The following is a 15,329-nucleotide window of genomic DNA, read 5'->3' as shown; positions in this document are numbered from 1 at the left end:
AATAATGATCTAACTACTATAGAAAGACCATTTTACAATAAGGTGTTAAATAAATAATTTTTACAGTTGAATTGGTATAATTAGGGTGTTGATCAGTGTGCCATGTGTTTGCTCTTTTATTTACTAAGTTTTTACAATTTTTTTATTTAATTTTTATTTTAAATTATTTTAACAGAAATTTAATACAAATTGATTATTCTGTATTTTATACATAAATATTGTTTCATTTAATTTGTATTAACCATATTTTTCTTATCAAAACTTGTTTGAATTTACTAAAGAACTTTATTTATTATAACATAAAATTAAGTGTGTTTTAAATTATTAGATGGAAGAAAAATCATAGTTTAGTTATTGTTGTCCAAAAAAAAAAGAGGTGGAAGAAATTTGATTAAACGGTAAAATGTTGAATTAAAATATCATTTAGATAGTCTCACGGGTCACAGCCAAAATATATATAATTTTTTTTTTTAAAAATCATTTTATCATCGGCGGATTAGGGACAGTATTTACCGCCGGCGATGTTAGAGTCCCAGTGGCTAGGCACCGTAAAATGGCGGAGCCGTCCCTCTTGCTCCGTCATGTAATCTCTGCACAGAAACGCCATAGAGAACTCATCCTCCACAGTCCTATCCACATCATGCACAAAAACAGCCGTGGTCTCTCCGTTCTTTCGGCTCCTCGCGAGCATCCCCGCCGTGTAAATCGCCGACATCCTCCCCGGAGCATCTTCGTGAAACCCCGTCGGAGCATCCACCATGATTAAATCCCACTCCCTCTCGTAAACCACCTCCGGTAAGCCCTTCAGCGCAAGCTCGCACTTGGAAACTCTAAGATCCATCGACGCACCGAGACGGCACTCCTCTCTATCTCTCGCCGCCGACATCAGAGCCGCCGCGTCTCTCACCTTGGTCTCGTACCGTACGTGGTACGATTCCAGAGAAGGGAACTTCTCGGCGATCCGGCGTATCCATGACTCGTCCTCGTCTAAGAATATAGTTCTTCCTCCGTGGTTTAGTGACGCCCACATCAAGCTGTCGTGGCCAAGACCAAACACAAGAAAGTTGCACGGCGATGTCTTGTCTAGGACCTGATGCAATTTAAGTAGTTTTTTTTTAAGTTACTCCGTGGTTTACTCAGTTTTTTTTTAAGTTCCTCCGTGTTAAAAAAGAAAAAAAAAGTTACTCAGTTTTGGTTTTTGACTTGCATGTTGTTTTGTTAGTCTTTTGTTAATTTTACCTTCTTGGTGACGGAGATTTCAGAGAGTGTTTGCTGGGGAGTGACATTGGAGGCGGCGTAGTGGATGAGAGCATCGGCGAGCGAAGGAGGGATCTTACCGCAACTCACGGAGTTTTGGCTCTGTACTTTAGTTCTGGTGGAGGAGCTGGAGATCTGGATAGTTTTGGCCGGCGCTGGCTGATATGAAGACGGTGAGAAATCGGTTCTGGTGATGAAGAAGAGAGTGATCACGAGGAGAGATGCTAAGGTAGAGAGAATGAGTTTCAGTGTAATCGGAAAGTGGAGGTTAGTTGTCATTGTGATGGACGGAGAGACAGTGATTGTGTTAATTTGAATTGTTCAAGTGAGAGGCGTTACAGTTTACTAAAAAGGTTAAGGGGACAAAGAGACAAAAGATTTTAAGTTTCTTTTGGGCTTATGTATGTCATTTGGTGGTTTGGTAATGTCTTGTGTCTCAATATGATTGGTCGATATTAACAATAAGAAGTAAGAACTTCAGATAGTTAATATAGGCTTTGGTGTCATCACCTAATACTCTAATAGAGGATTAAGTTTGAAAGATTTTAGATAGTTAATATAGGCTTCGCAGTTACAATTTCTCTTTTGCTATCTTTCAATACATTTTGAAACATCTGTATACGAGAACACTAGCACTATTGGTGCTACGTTTTTAAGGATGGTGAATACGAATTTGATAAGAAAAAAACTTAACAGCGAAATTACGGATAACCAATCATATTATTCAGATGTTTTATTACAATCCAAAACCAAAAAAGCTTTGAATTCTACACAGCCATTTAGTACTTTAGCTGCAGTAGAACATCTGTAGACCATATGGTATTCCCTTGTAAGGTGATTTCAAATGACTGGTTGGAGAGAACATCCGTCACAGCCTCGGACCAAACCACGTAGAAGCTTTCACGGATATCCAGAAGCAATTCGGAAGGCAGTTCTTGACGGAAGGATTATAGCAAAAAAAAAAAGAAAGAAAAGAGTGAAACTCCATGAAACGGAAAACAAAAGAAATGAGAAACCCCAGAATTCAATAATCTAAACTATGCTAAATTAAATGGTAGAAAAAAACTTTTATAAGAAGTTGATGCGATAATGGTTGCTTTTGTGTGTTTTGAAAGCCTATGAGAAGAGCTGGTAGCTTTTTGCTGAAAGGATAATGTGTCTCATTCCTCCAATTGGTGCAAAGATTGCTATCAAGACTCCGATTGTTATTGCAAACTGTAGTTAAACAACGGGTTATCGAGTTATTAAATTTTAATCACCCTGTGACTAAAGCTTATGTGGAATCAAGAAAGAAAGACTAACCCAAGAGGCAAACCAATGGAAGCTAAATAGTTTTGGTCGCTTCATCACCAACCATATAATGCAAGGTATCTGCAAATTATAGAGGTACATTATATATACATCATCCATTTTTATATAAATATAATGTTTTCAAACAACTTGAGATATATGTTTCATGACTTACGAAGTATGAGGTTGATGAGAAGACAAGGCCACCGAAGAACCCTAAAAGACCTCCGAAGAAGGGGATACATATTGCTATAAGGCATACAATTGCTACACAACACACAAGAAGTGAATATCAGTTTACATGTCTCCAGAAAAAAAAAAGTGGAAAAAAGAAAGATAAATGAGAACTAACCAACGTATGTGCTACGTGCAACTAGACGCAGCATTACTGAAGGAGTGAACTTCAGTGTTTTCACAAGATATGACTCGATCGCGTCAAATACCGACATCGCAAAAACCTGTTCAGATAAATCATCAGTTACATTGTAATCACATTTTCAAGAAAAAGAAACAGAACAAGAGCCAAAAAAAAAAAGTAGACCTGGTAACTTCCAATAACATGGATAAAAACCATGAAGTTAGCTGCAGCTATAAGCCAAACAGGCTTCTCAAGGGAAATGAGGACATCATCCTCCACATGAGCACCAAAAGCCCAGTAACCGGATATAGCCACACAGAGGTAACAAACGATGACGATGAAGTAAGCAACGACGACTCCTTTCCACATCGGTTTCTTGGAAGGGACTTCAGGTGTTGAAGGAATAGTAGCTTGAATCTCAAGAACCACACTGTGTCCCGCAAACGCAAACGCTATGGTTCCAACGCCATTAAACGCGTCAAAGATCATTGAGGCCGTGGTGTGTCCTCTGACTCCGTACTCAGCTGGATGATGCTCCATTCCTTTCACTATTGACGCTACAGACGCTATCATTGAGTACCTACAAACAAAGAGATCAGAAAAAAAAAAACAAGAGGATGTGTTGTGGGTTTGGGTTTGGTGACAATACAAGAAAGACATAAGGGCAGCGAGAAGAGAGATGATCTTGATAGAGTTGAAGTCAGGAGACTGAGAGAGACCGACTTGGAGCACACCGAACCCAAGGATGTAATAAGTTTGACGGATATGATGGAGATGAGGAAAAAGAAGCTCGACGAATTTCTTAAGCGATTTTCCCCCGGTCACGTTGTAGACTATGTCGGAAGCGATCTGGACCATGAGCTGTTGCGGCAAGACGATCCAGTAACCTAGTTTTGGTCCGAACGCCTCTTGGCCTAGCTCCGAGTAACGGTCAAACCGTTTCCCGGGAACGCTTTCATGCAAATTAACCATTTGCCACAACGAGTAGAACGTTATAAGCCATGATAACATTATTGCAACAAGTCCAGGTCCCCTGTTACAATAATAATTAATTACAACTTCTATTCTGTGATAGTAACCAAAAAAAACATTTAAAAGAAAATTACCAGCCAAGTTGTGACATCGCGAAAGGGAGACCGAGAACTCCGGCGCCGACCATGGCCGTGACATTGTGGAAGGCGGAGTAATACCACTTGGCATTTCTAGACGCGGTGATCGGTAACCAATCGTTGTAATCCATTTGCTTCTTGTTATTGTTCTCCTCATCATCCTGATTCAAGGTTTTGTAATGATTCATATAGCGATGACATTAAATGTCAAAATGAAAACTGTTGAGTTACCATATGTTGGCGTTACAAGAATGTTTTATTAGAGTGAATGATTTAATGTTCATCGCTAAAATTATAAGAGGATTTATATGATACAAAAAAATATTTTCTAAATTCAGTTCAAGAGCACCAACCTTTAAAAACAGTATACATTTTGTAGAAGAAAAGAAAAAGAGATCAAATGTTACAGTCCCATTGATGAAAACTACATTATTCATGTGATATATAAACAAAGATAAAAGATATTTGTAATGCAGATAAAGCTTGTTACCGCTGAAAGAGGCGCATTGAATGTCATTCTTGTTTTGTGTTTTCTTTAATACTCACAAAAAATTAAAATACAGGGAAATGTATTTTTCTTTTTTTAGTATAAAATACGTATAGAGAAGAAAACAAAAAATTAGTGATTACTGTTTTTTTTATGGTATGATTGGGGACAGTGAAGAGTTTAAATAGAGAGGTAACTAGGGTGAAAGTAATTTTTTAATTACTTGGATCATAGGAAAGTGAGGATGGTCTTTTGAACGAGTCTGCAGTTACTCCCCAAATCCAACGATACTGGTCTCTTCCTATTTCTTTACTCTCTGATCTCTTCTTCTTCTTTGTTTTATTACCCACGTTTCCAGCCTTAATTCATCCCTATAAACCAGCGTTCCCACAATTCATTAAGGCAATTGAAGAATATTTTTTAAACTTAAAAGTCTACAAATCGTCTAACAATTTAAGAGATAACTATAAAACTAATCAGCTTATTACACAATTTCACTGTTCACTTACTTTTTTTGTTTTAAAAGAAAATCATATTTAAAATGCTGAAATATGACCAATAATTTTGTTTGAGATTTTAGCATTCTATCAAAGGCAAATCTCTAAAATATCACAAAATAGTCTGTCACAAAAATGACCAAAATAACATTTATTAAAGAGTGAAAAGATAAACTTACAATTTAATGAATTTATAAGTAATACATTTAGCATAAATAAATATATTTAAAGTATTTTTTAAAATAAATAAATACAATTTTTATCCTAAAACCTAACTCTTAGTCCCTAAACCCCCATCCTCAAAATTTAAACCAATTTCTAATCATTTAACCCTATTTGGGTACGCGTTTTCTACTTTTTAATCGGTTATTTTTGTGATTTTGTGCTATTTTTGGAACATGAGACATGTTTAAGTACTATCTTACAGTATTTATTTGTAGTAATTGATCATGGATTTTTAATTTTTTACTTTATGCTTTTTGCGATATGATTTTTAACATGTAAAACAGATAAATAAATCTTAATGCATAAATTTTAATATTTTTCCAGAATTCAGCTTGTTGTGGAGAAAAGATCAGCTTGAAGAGTAAAATCAGAGCTGCGTGTAGCTTTAGCATGATATGCGGAATTGTTGTCACTTAGAAATACTATTTCAAAATTGAGTAGCACATTTCTTTGAGTTATTTTGGTTTTGCTTGCAAACACATGTTTGCTTGACTCTCAAGTCAACCGAAACCTTGTGTGTATATGTACAAAAGGAAGTTTGACATTTTGTGTGGTCAATCTCGTTGGCCTAAGAAAAATAAACTTGTCTATACATTGCATCAACCCCTGGCTTCACGCACTGAAGAGCCCAAAACAAAAACCCTTAATGAGTTTCTATGGCTTTGATGAAACCTCAAAACATGTTGCTATGTATTTTAATTTTTCTTCTTGTTCTCTCTTTCTCTCACTCTCTCTTTTAGCTACCGAGCATTTCTTCCTGTGTAACGCTGCTGTTGCCCTGACTTTTCGACACGAGCTTTGCGGACAGCTTGTTGGATCTGCTTCTCGTGTTCTTTGAGCATTTCATCAAGATTTCCACCAGGAGGCATCAATGGTCCTGAGTAATGAATCCTGTTTTTCCTTGGTGCGTTTCCCTGACCACATCCCAAAAACACAACTCAACAGTTAACATACCAAAAGGTTAATAATGCACACAGAATAACTAGAAAAAGGAAACGTGAGGCTTACGGTTGAGTAATCTCTGCTGGAACTTCTCCTACAAGAATCACCAGGCAAGTCTCCTGTTTGTGTTACCCTTGACTTCAGCTCTGCATTGGTTTCCCTTTTGATGCTTCCTCCTCTGTTCCATTCCGTATCAGCAACACTTGGGTGAACCACTGTAGAAGCATGAGCGTAGCCGTTCTGTTGGATCCCTTTTCTAGGTGGTTCAATCCTAAACCCTGTGCCGCCTTCCTCGTCTGTTTTGAACTTATGGCTTATGCATGTGACCTTGGACTGCCCTGCGACCATAAACTCAGGTGTCTGCGCAGTTTTAAGATCCTTTGGCCGTCCTCTTGTCACTGTCTCTCCCCCTCTTCTCTTTTTATCCTCTGCCCTTACTCTGAAACCAAAACTTTAATAAGAAAAGACCCACAAGAGAGAAAGAATAGTGAACTCAAGAAGTCTTACTTTCTTGCTTCTTCATTGCGAAGCTTAGCATCAAGTTCCTTGCTTGGTGGATATCTAGGTAAGCTTGATGGATTAGCAGGGAGTGGCTCCGTGGTGAAGAACTGAATAGAAGAAAGTATTCAACTGATCATGACAATGCATCTAATAACTTGTGAAAGAAGCATAGATTTAGGGTTAGTATTAATATATTACCTCGCTCCTCAATGCAGAAGCAGCTGATCCACGTTTCTCAGGTTCTATTGCTAGTAGCTTGTTTATAAGTGCCAGAGCTGATGCAGGGAAATGACCGAAGGTCTCACCAAGAACAGCCTTGTAAGGGTGACTTGGTTTAAAGCTTGTTGCAAGTGGTAGAGTTTCTCTTCTCCAGTAATCTTCTGAGGGTGAACCACATAGCTTAAAGATCTTGTGCATCTGCTCCACCTGAGAAGCAAAAAGTATAACTATCTCATCATTTGTATTCTATAGTATTGATTCCGGAGTGACTTAACTCTCAGTGCACCAGTTATAACTTTTAGGATAAGGAAAACCGAATTTAGTAGATAAATAAAAAAAAACTAAAAAGAAAATAAATATTAGATATCTGAATCTGTATAAATATAGGTCTAAACGATTGTAAATTATAAATTCACATAATCAATATACAAACACGAGACAAATATTTGCCTAAGTTGTATTTTTTTCTCTAACTATACACTCATAATCAGTCTGATATATGGTGTTTAGGATTATAAAGTCAGTGCTATATGTTGCAAAGAAACTAAAAATGTACTAGAATGTTCCCATTACTTCTGTGCGTCCTGGCATGATAGGCTTTCCAGCAAAGAGCTCAGTGAGAATGCAACCGGCACTCCAGAGGTCTATGGCTGGTCCATACTCAGTTGCACCAAGCAGCAGCTCAGGCGCTCTGTACCATAATGTTACAACGCGACTTGTCAGCTGGAGATCTCCATCACCCCGGTAAAAATTAGCCAAACCGAAGTCACCAATCTTCAGAACACCTTCGTTATTAATCAAGAGATTAGATCCCTTGATATCACGGTGGAGGATTCCTCGTCTGTGGCAATGTTCAAGACCACGAAACAGCTGTTGCATATAACATTTGATCTGAAAACGAAGTAAGACTATTGTCACTTGAGTTTTTTTTTTGTCTGTAAGGAAACAAAAGGTGTAATAGTACCTGAGTTTCAGAGAATTTGATTCCAGGAGTTGCGGCTAGACCAGCGAGGTCGTGTTCCATGTACTCAAAGACAAGGTAGAGACTACCTGAGAGTCTAGAGGTGACTAGACCTTCAAGCTTCATGACATTAGGATGGTCAAGCTTACGAAGAATGAGAATCTCCCTGGCCATAAACCGAACACTCTCTGGATCCATGTTAACAAACCGAACCTTCTTCATCGCCACAATCTTTCCTGTTTCAAGGTCTCTGGCTTTGTACACGCTGCTGTATGTCCCCTGTCCAATCTATAACAAGAAACTGGTCACACAAAGAGATTCAGACAGCAAAAAAAACATGAGTTCAAAAATATTAACTAACTTTGTCTAACTTCTCATAGGAATCTGCGGAGCGAGGGGTCCATCCCTTGATGGCTTCTCCGGCGACAGAAGCCAACCAAGATGGCCATTCTCCGCTAGTGGATTCTGCTTTATCCAGAGTCAAACTCTCTGACTTCTGCTTAGGCTGCCCCACCGGCATAGCCGTAACTCTCCTGGTTGGAGCTCCGACAATAACTACTGGGTTATTGCTGTTTCGATCAGATGAGGTGGAGGGACGGCGCGCCACTGGATAACCATTAGCCACGACGGTGATGGAAGCTGAAGAGTTTGGACGTGTGAAAGATCCTTCCGTTTTAGATGAAGAGGACGAAGGAGGAGGGAGAAGTTGAAGGATGGATTTGCTTGAATCCAATAGGTCAGTGTTGGCAACGGCGGCGTTTGGAGAACGCGCGGTAGCGCAAATACAACCCATTATTTCAGACAAACAACCATTCAAAACTCCTAACTACTCGGATATGATCGGCGACCAAGAAGCTCTCATGTTTTGTAATGTTGTTTGTCTCTCTCACGTTTTTGTGATAGAGAAGTGGAACGTGCGTGCCACTCAATGTCTTTATTTTTTTTATGATTCTTCTAGAATTCAAATGATTGTAAGTAGGCGACTAAAACGATTTGTCAACTCAACAGGCTGATTTTTTTCTTTCTTCTGGTCGTAGTTGGGTCTTACTGGTTTCTTTGAATGGGCCTGTTTTAACTTGCAAAGCCCGACAATTATTTCTCTCGTGTCAACAACATGTCTTTTTTTCTTTTTTGTCGCCTTGTTCATTCGTGCCAACATAACATGACCAAGTCCGATGAAGTTTACTTAGACAGACGGAAGAAAGAAAACACATCGCGTCATTTGATCAAATCTTACAATTTGTGTGTATAGGAGTCCTTTGGATTTCTGCCTTTCAAGTACAACAATGACATCATTTATATCCCTTGCAAGTTGGACACATATGCCAGATATTTTGAGAATCTTGGATTTTAAAACCTCTCAAATATTTGAAGCTATTTTTATGTGGTCAAGATAGTACATATATTTCAATATGATCAAGCTATTATCTTTTTTTCTTTCTTTTTCTTATCTTAGATTGGCTGACAAGTAATCAAATACAAATATATTTATTGATAATATGACAGTAGCGAGAATTGTACAAAGAACTTTTCACTTCAAAAAATGTCTGAATTATTCAAAAAAAAAAAAGATGAAGATTTACTGAAACAAAGAAAGTAGATACTAGTTTTTTTTTAAACAAATCATTTTTAATATGTCTTTGAAAATATATCTAGCAAAGAAAATAGATAACATTTTTCTCAGCAACCTCTTCAGAAAATGAATAACTTCTTTTAATTGAAGTAACCTAATTATAACAAACTGAACATAAAAAAGCATAGAGACAAAATTCGTAAACAATAAATACTGCTTAAATGTTACAGAAATAAAATATACAGGTACTAGCTCATAATCATGCTGTTTAATTAACATATGCATGATTCCATACATTCTTATTTCAAACGAATGTAGGTGATCCACCAGTCATTTCAATCCTGACACTTTTTCTTCTTCTTTTAAGTGAATCCTCATATCTTTTAAACTTTCCCACAAACTCAATTCTAATATCATGAGTCTCCTTTTTGTTTTAAACTGGCACTATTCGGCTTTTAGTATCAAATCTCCTATCCAGAACATCAAATTCGGATATATGCAAACAACAAACTGATCATGGATGAGAATATTGTTTCCTTGATGAAAGACTACAATTACATCATAAGAAAATAAGCCGGGGAATGAAAGCTCATGTGGCAATAATATAAAATTCAAAAGTAAAAAAAAAATAACGAATTCTATTCACATCCTATATTAATGACTAATATAAGGTGCTCGTAGATATCAATCAAATATATCAAATGCGACCGTCGTCTTCTAGATAATCGTACACGGAGATATTCAACGTTTCCCGTTCGCTGCCTTCCTCCACGCCACCACTCGCGCTGTCGTTGTTAAGGGAGAATCCTGCGTCGACAGCCATGCCAGCGTCGGAGGCAGCTTTTTGTATGGACTTAGGAGATGTGTTGGAGGCAAGGGAAGGTTGCAGCAAGTGAGGGAAGTTAAAAGCTTCGTTGTCGAGGGTAGATGGTCGATGCAAGCAGTAAAAAGCGACGTCGTGGGCTACGGCAGCTCCTTCTGCGGTGGAGAAAGAGCCTAACCAGAGCCGTTCACGAGTTCCCGGAACCCTAATCTCCGATACCCATTTTCCCCATTTCCGGCGACGGATGCCTTTGTACTTGGCCTGATGGGTTTCTCCGCCGTCTCTAGGATCCATTTTTTGAGTTGATGATCTTGAGAGGAACTGTTGAATATAAATATGTTTGGAGGAGAAGAAAGTCAATTCCGATTGTATGAATTGTGCAATACTTATATAATACTTTTAGGTTAGAGAAAAAAATAATAAAAGTCAAAGATATGACCAGGGGGAATATGTAATATTGACATGCGGCTGGCACATTTGATGTTTTCTTTTTCTAGGATGATCTTATTTGTGTTTCAACATATTAACGTTTACATCAGCTATAAATACATTTGGATAAACAAATGAAATTTCAACATATGAAACATGAAACAAGTGGTGGATAAAAGATGGATCACTCAACATAATGCGTGATTGATTGAATTGTGACAACAGACTTAGCGGTACGTAACAAATTACATAAGCGGGACAAGTTTGGTTTATATAGGTTTTGTTCAGAAAATAAGTTTGGTTAATGTAGGATTAAACAAATGTGATGTCGATATAATTAGTTATCAAACTAGCTTTTTATATGATTTTCCGATAATGAAATCATTTTTTGAAAGATTCGGATAATCAAATCATTCATTTTATTGAATACAAGATTTACCATACCTAAAGAAGAACCCCAGTTAATGTGATTCATTTTTTTGGTAAAATTAATGTGATTCATTTGCTCAAAAAAAATTATTAGAACATAATTAACGGCAGTGGCGGAGCTAGCATCACATTTTAGATGGGTCATTTACTAAACTAATTATGTAAAATTGTTAAGAAGATATTAAAGTGGGTCAAAAAAAAGAATTAGTTTTGAGTTATGGGGGTCAAACTAAAGGTTTTTAACGAAATATTCTGAAAACTACCTAAAATATATAAGTGAAATTCATGTTTTATAAAAATCACAGGGGTCAGCTGACCCCCCTCCCACCCACATAGCTCCGCCACTGATTAACGGTGATTATTAACTTGGTTCTTAAAGGGTGGGTTCCACTGTTTCTATAAGAACCGTGTTTTCTACATCTTTTATAAGGACCGAGTTTAACTTAATTCTTGCACTGTTCGTAGATCTCACTGATACGTGGCGGTCTGTGATTGGTTCGACTTTTTTTTTATCAGACAAAAAAAAATCAAATAAAAACCCGTACAGCGTTAATCATGCTCTTAAGGAAAAAAATTGGCGCAAAAGTTCATCATAAATTTATTTATAGCTTCGTAGACCGATGTGAATAAACTATATATTTGCATCATAAAGCTTATACATTTTCCGCAAATAAGAATCATGGCTTTAACTTCAACATTTAACATGCATAAATCAAAAATACAAATATATCCGCCGAAAAAAGAAATTTAGGTGTAACATGCATTTAACGAAAGATATATTACGATTGATGCCCTATAGGCTATATCACGACATCACGTGGTGAACCACATGCAACTCGCCTCTCTTTCTTTCTTTTTTGGGGTTTGTGATAAAATTCATCACGGGTGACGTCATCATATAGTCTTGTTGTCTGAGTTTGACTAAAAGACATAAAGTTGTTTACTGTCTGTTTCCTTCTGCACACAGAAAACGAACTAAAATAAAAAGGATATGGCGTTTCTGGTGGCAGTTATATTCACTGGTACACAAATCTAACACGAACTGCGAAGATTCCTTACACACGGAAGAAGAATCCCACTCACCTTGGAGCAACCCAATTTGAATGCAATCAACTTTCCTCCTTACCTATCTACAAAGACCATGTCTTCTTTTGTGTATTCGAGGTTCACGTCACGCCACATAGTTTATCACATTCACAAAAATAATATTCCTAAATTATGGTTAACATGTCGATCGTCTTGAGATGTTTTTCAAATTATTTTAGGCTTGCAAAAACGTTTATTATGGCTAACATTTGCCCAAAAAGGAAGAAGATATGTGTAACATAAAATTTTAAGAAAAACAGAAATATGAAGAATGTTAATCTCTATATTTATTGATAATACGTAGAAGATGAAATTTAAAAGACTAAACATTTTAGCGTAACTTTATTAATTTTAAATAATTTGGAGGCCATAAACTTAATGAATATTAACCTCTTAAAATTTGGGGGCTAATGTCATTGTTTCATTGGCTATGTCTAGGACTAACACTTATGTAATGGTATAAAATTTTAGAAACGGAAGTGATAAAGGGATAGAACAAAGAATATCTTATATAAAGAGGTAAACACACAAACAAAGCAAAAGCAAGACATCTCTATAAAATGTGATTCATATACTAAGGACATGGTGAGAGTTTTGTTACAAAAGTATGTTTCTTTGTTTCTCCATTTGTTGGGTAATGCTTCCACAAATTGCACAAGGGAGGTAAAGCAAAACCAGACCAAAGAGATATATATTGATCTCTACTTGAAAGCATCTGAAGCAGAGTAAAGGAAGTCCAAGAACCCTGTCCCCTTCAATAGACCTTTACCTGTCAGCAGCTCAAAATCTAGCAGCAGTAAGAATCCTATCACTGCTGCTTTCCCGTTTATCACTTCGTTCTTCCTTGAGAAACCAAATCCTTGAGAACCCTCGTCCACTATCATTCTCACCTGTTTTTCACAAAATTTATCATCAGTCTTTTGGTATTCTTGATGAATCAGATTTACATGTCTGGGGCTTATTTTTATTGTTATACCTCGTCTACGTTGACATTTGTTGCTGTGAGACCAGGCTGAGCTTTTCCACTGAAGACGATTTCAGCAGCTGCCTCGTTCTTCCCGTTGCCTCTAATGCTGATGTAGATGTTTTCTTCATCAAATTTAACAGGGTACACAAACAGCTTTCTCAGTGCAGGTGTCAAGACTCTAAGAACCGGGTTCTTTGGGTACCATTCTTTGATCTCTCCAGTTCTGAGATCAAATGTACTGTCCGTTGCCGGGCACACAATGCAACCATCCTGTTGTGAGGGAAAAAAAAAGAACCGTCAGTAAAAAGCAGTAATCAAACTAAGACCTTGATGCATCACAAGTTGTTTGATTCACAACAGTAGTTGACGAACCTAACAAAAGATACGGTGAACATATGATGTACAACCAATATGTCTATAAAGCGAATCTTTGAACCCACGTTAGCTGTAACTGATTCAGTGTCAAATCTAGTAATTTCCAACTAAGCAAAGAAGTTAAACATGTCCAAAACAATCTTATAAAGCACTCATCATTCCATATAGTTAGCTACATTTCACTACATACAATAGTGTTCTTAAAATCTTAACTTCAACATTGTCAAAACATGACTTTACATTACTGTAGAATCAAATAACAATGAAGCTAATCCAGACAGCAACCAGAGACTGTCACTGAAAGTAAGTAACTCAAGCCATGTGTTGATTAAGGAGGTAAAGATGTTTAACATGTCTAAACAATGTATTAAAGCATTAATCATTCCATACAGGTAGCTACATTTCACAGCGAGTTAGTACATACTATAGTGTTCTTGATCATATCTTCCTCAATGCGAAAACCAGACTTCAAATTACTGTAGAACCAAACAACACTGAAGCTAATGCATACAGGAATCAGAGCCTATGTCAGTGGAAGTGACTCAGGCCACGTGTAAGGATGTAAATATGTCTATCTCATAAACTCGTTAATTCATAACTCAGTCACTCTTACTCTGTCAAGCATTTTCACAAACACCTTATCTACTCGCAAAGTTCTCATCTTTATGCACAAACACAACGACGAATTAAGTATAAAAGAAGGAGAAACCTGAGTGAGCTTAGCGTTGAGAAGCCCCTCGCTGTAAGCTCCTTCCGCCGGAGAACGATTCTCGATCGCAAAGACATCGTTCTTATACCAAAGCAGCAATATCGTCTCATCGTCTTGGATAATCACTCTCCGTTCACCTTTCGGAAGCGCAGATAACGGCACCACCGGCACCCAGTTTCTTCCGGGAGAAGTAACAGACGAAGAAGAAGAGGGAGAAACCTCCGTCGCCTCGCATCTGACGATTCCTATACTCCTCTGTTTCGAGTTTTGGTTTAATCCGTAACCGAGAGTAAACCGGCGGTTACGAATGGGATAAAGCGGCAACGTTTTGGCTAACGAAATGTTGCGGGTGAAAGAAGGAGGGATGGAGTAGTTACGTGGGAGAGAAGGAGATGCGGTCGTCGCCATGGAGGTGAGTGAGAGAGAGCTTGAGAGGAGGAGGATAGAGGAAGTGCATTTGTCCACACAACAGAAGGGACAAGTGGATAACGATGGAAGAAGAAGGATGATTGATGGTAGCCACACTTTTTCTACATGGGCCTCTGTTTTGCCAACACGCCTCTTTCTCCCCTCTCTTCCTCAGATATTTCAAAAAAAAAAACTAGCTTAAATGGGCTTTAGAACACTGAAGCTATTATGGGCCTTTAGATAAAAAGCCCATAGCTTTCCCCATGAGCTTGGACCTTATGGCTGTGCCTGTGATTATTGGTTATGGCAGAGCAGGCCTCTTGGGGGAAGCCAGAGATATAATTCACAGAATGCTATCCAGTGCCATTCTACTGAACTCTTGCCACGTCAATGGGAACACAGAGATTGGTGGATGGGCGGCAGAAAATCTCCTGGAGATGAAGCCAGAGAATCCAGGATACTATATGTTGACTGATATGTAAGTAGGCAACTGCTGGTTCTTGGAGCAAGCTTGCTGAAGTTAGGACTATCATGAAGGACTAGAGTGTGAAAAAGGCTCCTGGGAGGCTTGGATTGACACAGGCTCTGAGTTAGCAACGTTCTCTGTAGGAGACACATCAAGCCTTCAAGCATGTTGTGCCTATCCACTGTTCAAAGGACTAAATCAGCTGATGAAAGACGCTG

General features: G+C 37.8%; 5 protein-coding genes across 6 annotated transcripts; all 5 read right to left on the bottom strand.

Moving 5' to 3' along the window:
- Window positions 1–373: 373 nt before the first annotated feature.
- Window positions 374–1,635, bottom strand: LOC106354154 (glucuronoxylan 4-O-methyltransferase 3). Its single transcript, XM_013794033.3, has 2 exons — window positions 1,240–1,635; window positions 374–1,090 (listed from the first exon to the last, which is right to left on the bottom strand). Exons 1-2 carry the CDS (start codon window positions 1,534–1,536, stop codon window positions 497–499), a joined length of 891 nt encoding a protein of 296 aa, XP_013649487.1. The 5' UTR covers window positions 1,537–1,635; the 3' UTR covers window positions 374–496.
- Window positions 1,636–1,958: 323 nt separating this feature from the next.
- On the bottom strand, window positions 1,959–4,663 carry LOC106354152 (lysine histidine transporter-like 5). Of its 2 annotated transcripts, none has more exons than XM_022689170.2 (8): window positions 4,505–4,663; window positions 4,012–4,175; window positions 3,555–3,938; window positions 3,089–3,485; window positions 2,900–3,005; window positions 2,723–2,814; window positions 2,560–2,628; window positions 1,959–2,472 (listed from the first exon to the last, which is right to left on the bottom strand). In XM_022689170.2, the coding sequence occupies exons 1-8, from the start codon at window positions 4,529–4,531 to the stop codon at window positions 2,374–2,376; spliced, it is 1,338 nt and encodes a 445-aa protein (XP_022544891.1). In that variant the 5' UTR covers window positions 4,532–4,663; the 3' UTR covers window positions 1,959–2,373. The 2 variants fall into 2 exon arrangements, with proteins under 2 accessions (XP_022544891.1, XP_013649485.2); XM_013794031.2 differs by lacking the exon at window positions 4,505–4,663 and adding an exon at window positions 4,368–4,457.
- Window positions 4,664–4,850: 187 nt separating this feature from the next.
- On the bottom strand, window positions 4,851–9,000 carry LOC106354150 (probable serine/threonine-protein kinase At1g09600). The gene is made up of 7 exons (XM_013794024.3): window positions 8,208–9,000; window positions 7,850–8,134; window positions 7,459–7,776; window positions 6,865–7,092; window positions 6,673–6,773; window positions 6,232–6,604; window positions 4,851–6,137 (listed from the first exon to the last, which is right to left on the bottom strand). The coding sequence occupies exons 1-7, from the start codon at window positions 8,637–8,639 to the stop codon at window positions 5,964–5,966; spliced, it is 1,911 nt and encodes a 636-aa protein (XP_013649478.1). The 5' UTR covers window positions 8,640–9,000; the 3' UTR covers window positions 4,851–5,963.
- Window positions 9,001–9,936: 936 nt separating this feature from the next.
- LOC106354160 (ethylene-responsive transcription factor ERF020-like) lies at window positions 9,937–10,801 on the bottom strand. Its single transcript, XM_022689169.2, has one exon. The coding sequence runs from the start codon at window positions 10,534–10,536 to the stop codon at window positions 10,117–10,119; it is 420 nt and encodes a 139-aa protein (XP_022544890.1). The 5' UTR covers window positions 10,537–10,801; the 3' UTR covers window positions 9,937–10,116.
- A 1,876-nt stretch (window positions 10,802–12,677) lies between these two features.
- On the bottom strand, window positions 12,678–14,789 carry LOC106354155. The gene is made up of 3 exons (XM_013794034.3): window positions 14,238–14,789; window positions 13,163–13,423; window positions 12,678–13,076 (listed from the first exon to the last, which is right to left on the bottom strand). The coding sequence occupies exons 1-3, from the start codon at window positions 14,643–14,645 to the stop codon at window positions 12,888–12,890; spliced, it is 858 nt and encodes a 285-aa protein (XP_013649488.1). The 5' UTR covers window positions 14,646–14,789; the 3' UTR covers window positions 12,678–12,887.
- Between the last annotated feature and the right edge of the window lie 540 nt (window positions 14,790–15,329).

This window comes from Brassica napus, chromosome A7 (genome assembly GCF_020379485.1).
Source record: "Brassica napus cultivar Da-Ae chromosome A7, Da-Ae, whole genome shotgun sequence".
NCBI lineage: Eukaryota > Viridiplantae > Streptophyta > Magnoliopsida > Brassicales > Brassicaceae > Brassica > Brassica napus.
The sequence above is the reverse complement of the archived record's forward strand: the minus strand, read 5'-3'. Positions and strand labels throughout refer to the sequence as shown.

Excerpts from the sequence above, each read along its gene's own strand:
- LOC106354150 (XM_013794024.3), bottom strand. The coding sequence starts at position 8,639 with ATGGGTTGTATTTGCGCTACCGCGCGTTCTCCAAACGCCGCCGTTGCC. Across the intron at positions 8,135-8,207 it reads CCTATGAGAAGTTAGACAAA|ATTGGACAGGGGACATACAG; the intron begins GTTAGTTAATAT and ends TTCTTGTTATAG. Across the intron at positions 7,093-7,458 it reads TCATGCCAGGACGCACAGAA|GTGGAGCAGATGCACAAGAT; the intron begins GTAATGGGAACA and ends TTTGCTTCTCAG.
- LOC106354152 (XM_013794031.2), bottom strand. The coding sequence starts at position 4,451 with ATGAATAATGTAGTTTTCATCAATGGGACTGTAACATTTGATCTCTTT. Across the intron at positions 2,815-2,899 it reads TGCACGTAGCACATACGTTG|CAATTGTATGCCTTATAGCA; the intron begins GTTAGTTCTCAT and ends TGTGTTGTGTAG. Across the intron at positions 2,473-2,559 it reads TCCATTGGTTTGCCTCTTGG|TTTGCAATAACAATCGGAGT; the intron begins GTTAGTCTTTCT and ends GTTTAACTACAG.
- LOC106354155 (XM_013794034.3), bottom strand. The coding sequence starts at position 14,645 with ATGGCGACGACCGCATCTCCTTCTCTCCCACGTAACTACTCCATCCCT. Across the intron at positions 13,424-14,237 it reads TCAACGCTAAGCTCACTCAG|GATGGTTGCATTGTGTGCCC; the intron begins GTTTCTCCTTCT and ends CCCTCACAACAG. Across the intron at positions 13,077-13,162 it reads CAAATGTCAACGTAGACGAG|GTGAGAATGATAGTGGACGA; the intron begins GTATAACAATAA and ends TGTGAAAAACAG.
- LOC106354154 (XM_013794033.3), bottom strand. The coding sequence starts at position 1,536 with ATGACAACTAACCTCCACTTTCCGATTACACTGAAACTCATTCTCTCT. Across the intron at positions 1,091-1,239 it reads AAATCTCCGTCACCAAGAAG|GTCCTAGACAAGACATCGCC; the intron begins GTAAAATTAACA and ends AAATTGCATCAG.
- LOC106354160 (XM_022689169.2), bottom strand. The coding sequence starts at position 10,536 with ATGGATCCTAGAGACGGCGGAGAAACCCATCAGGCCAAGTACAAAGGC.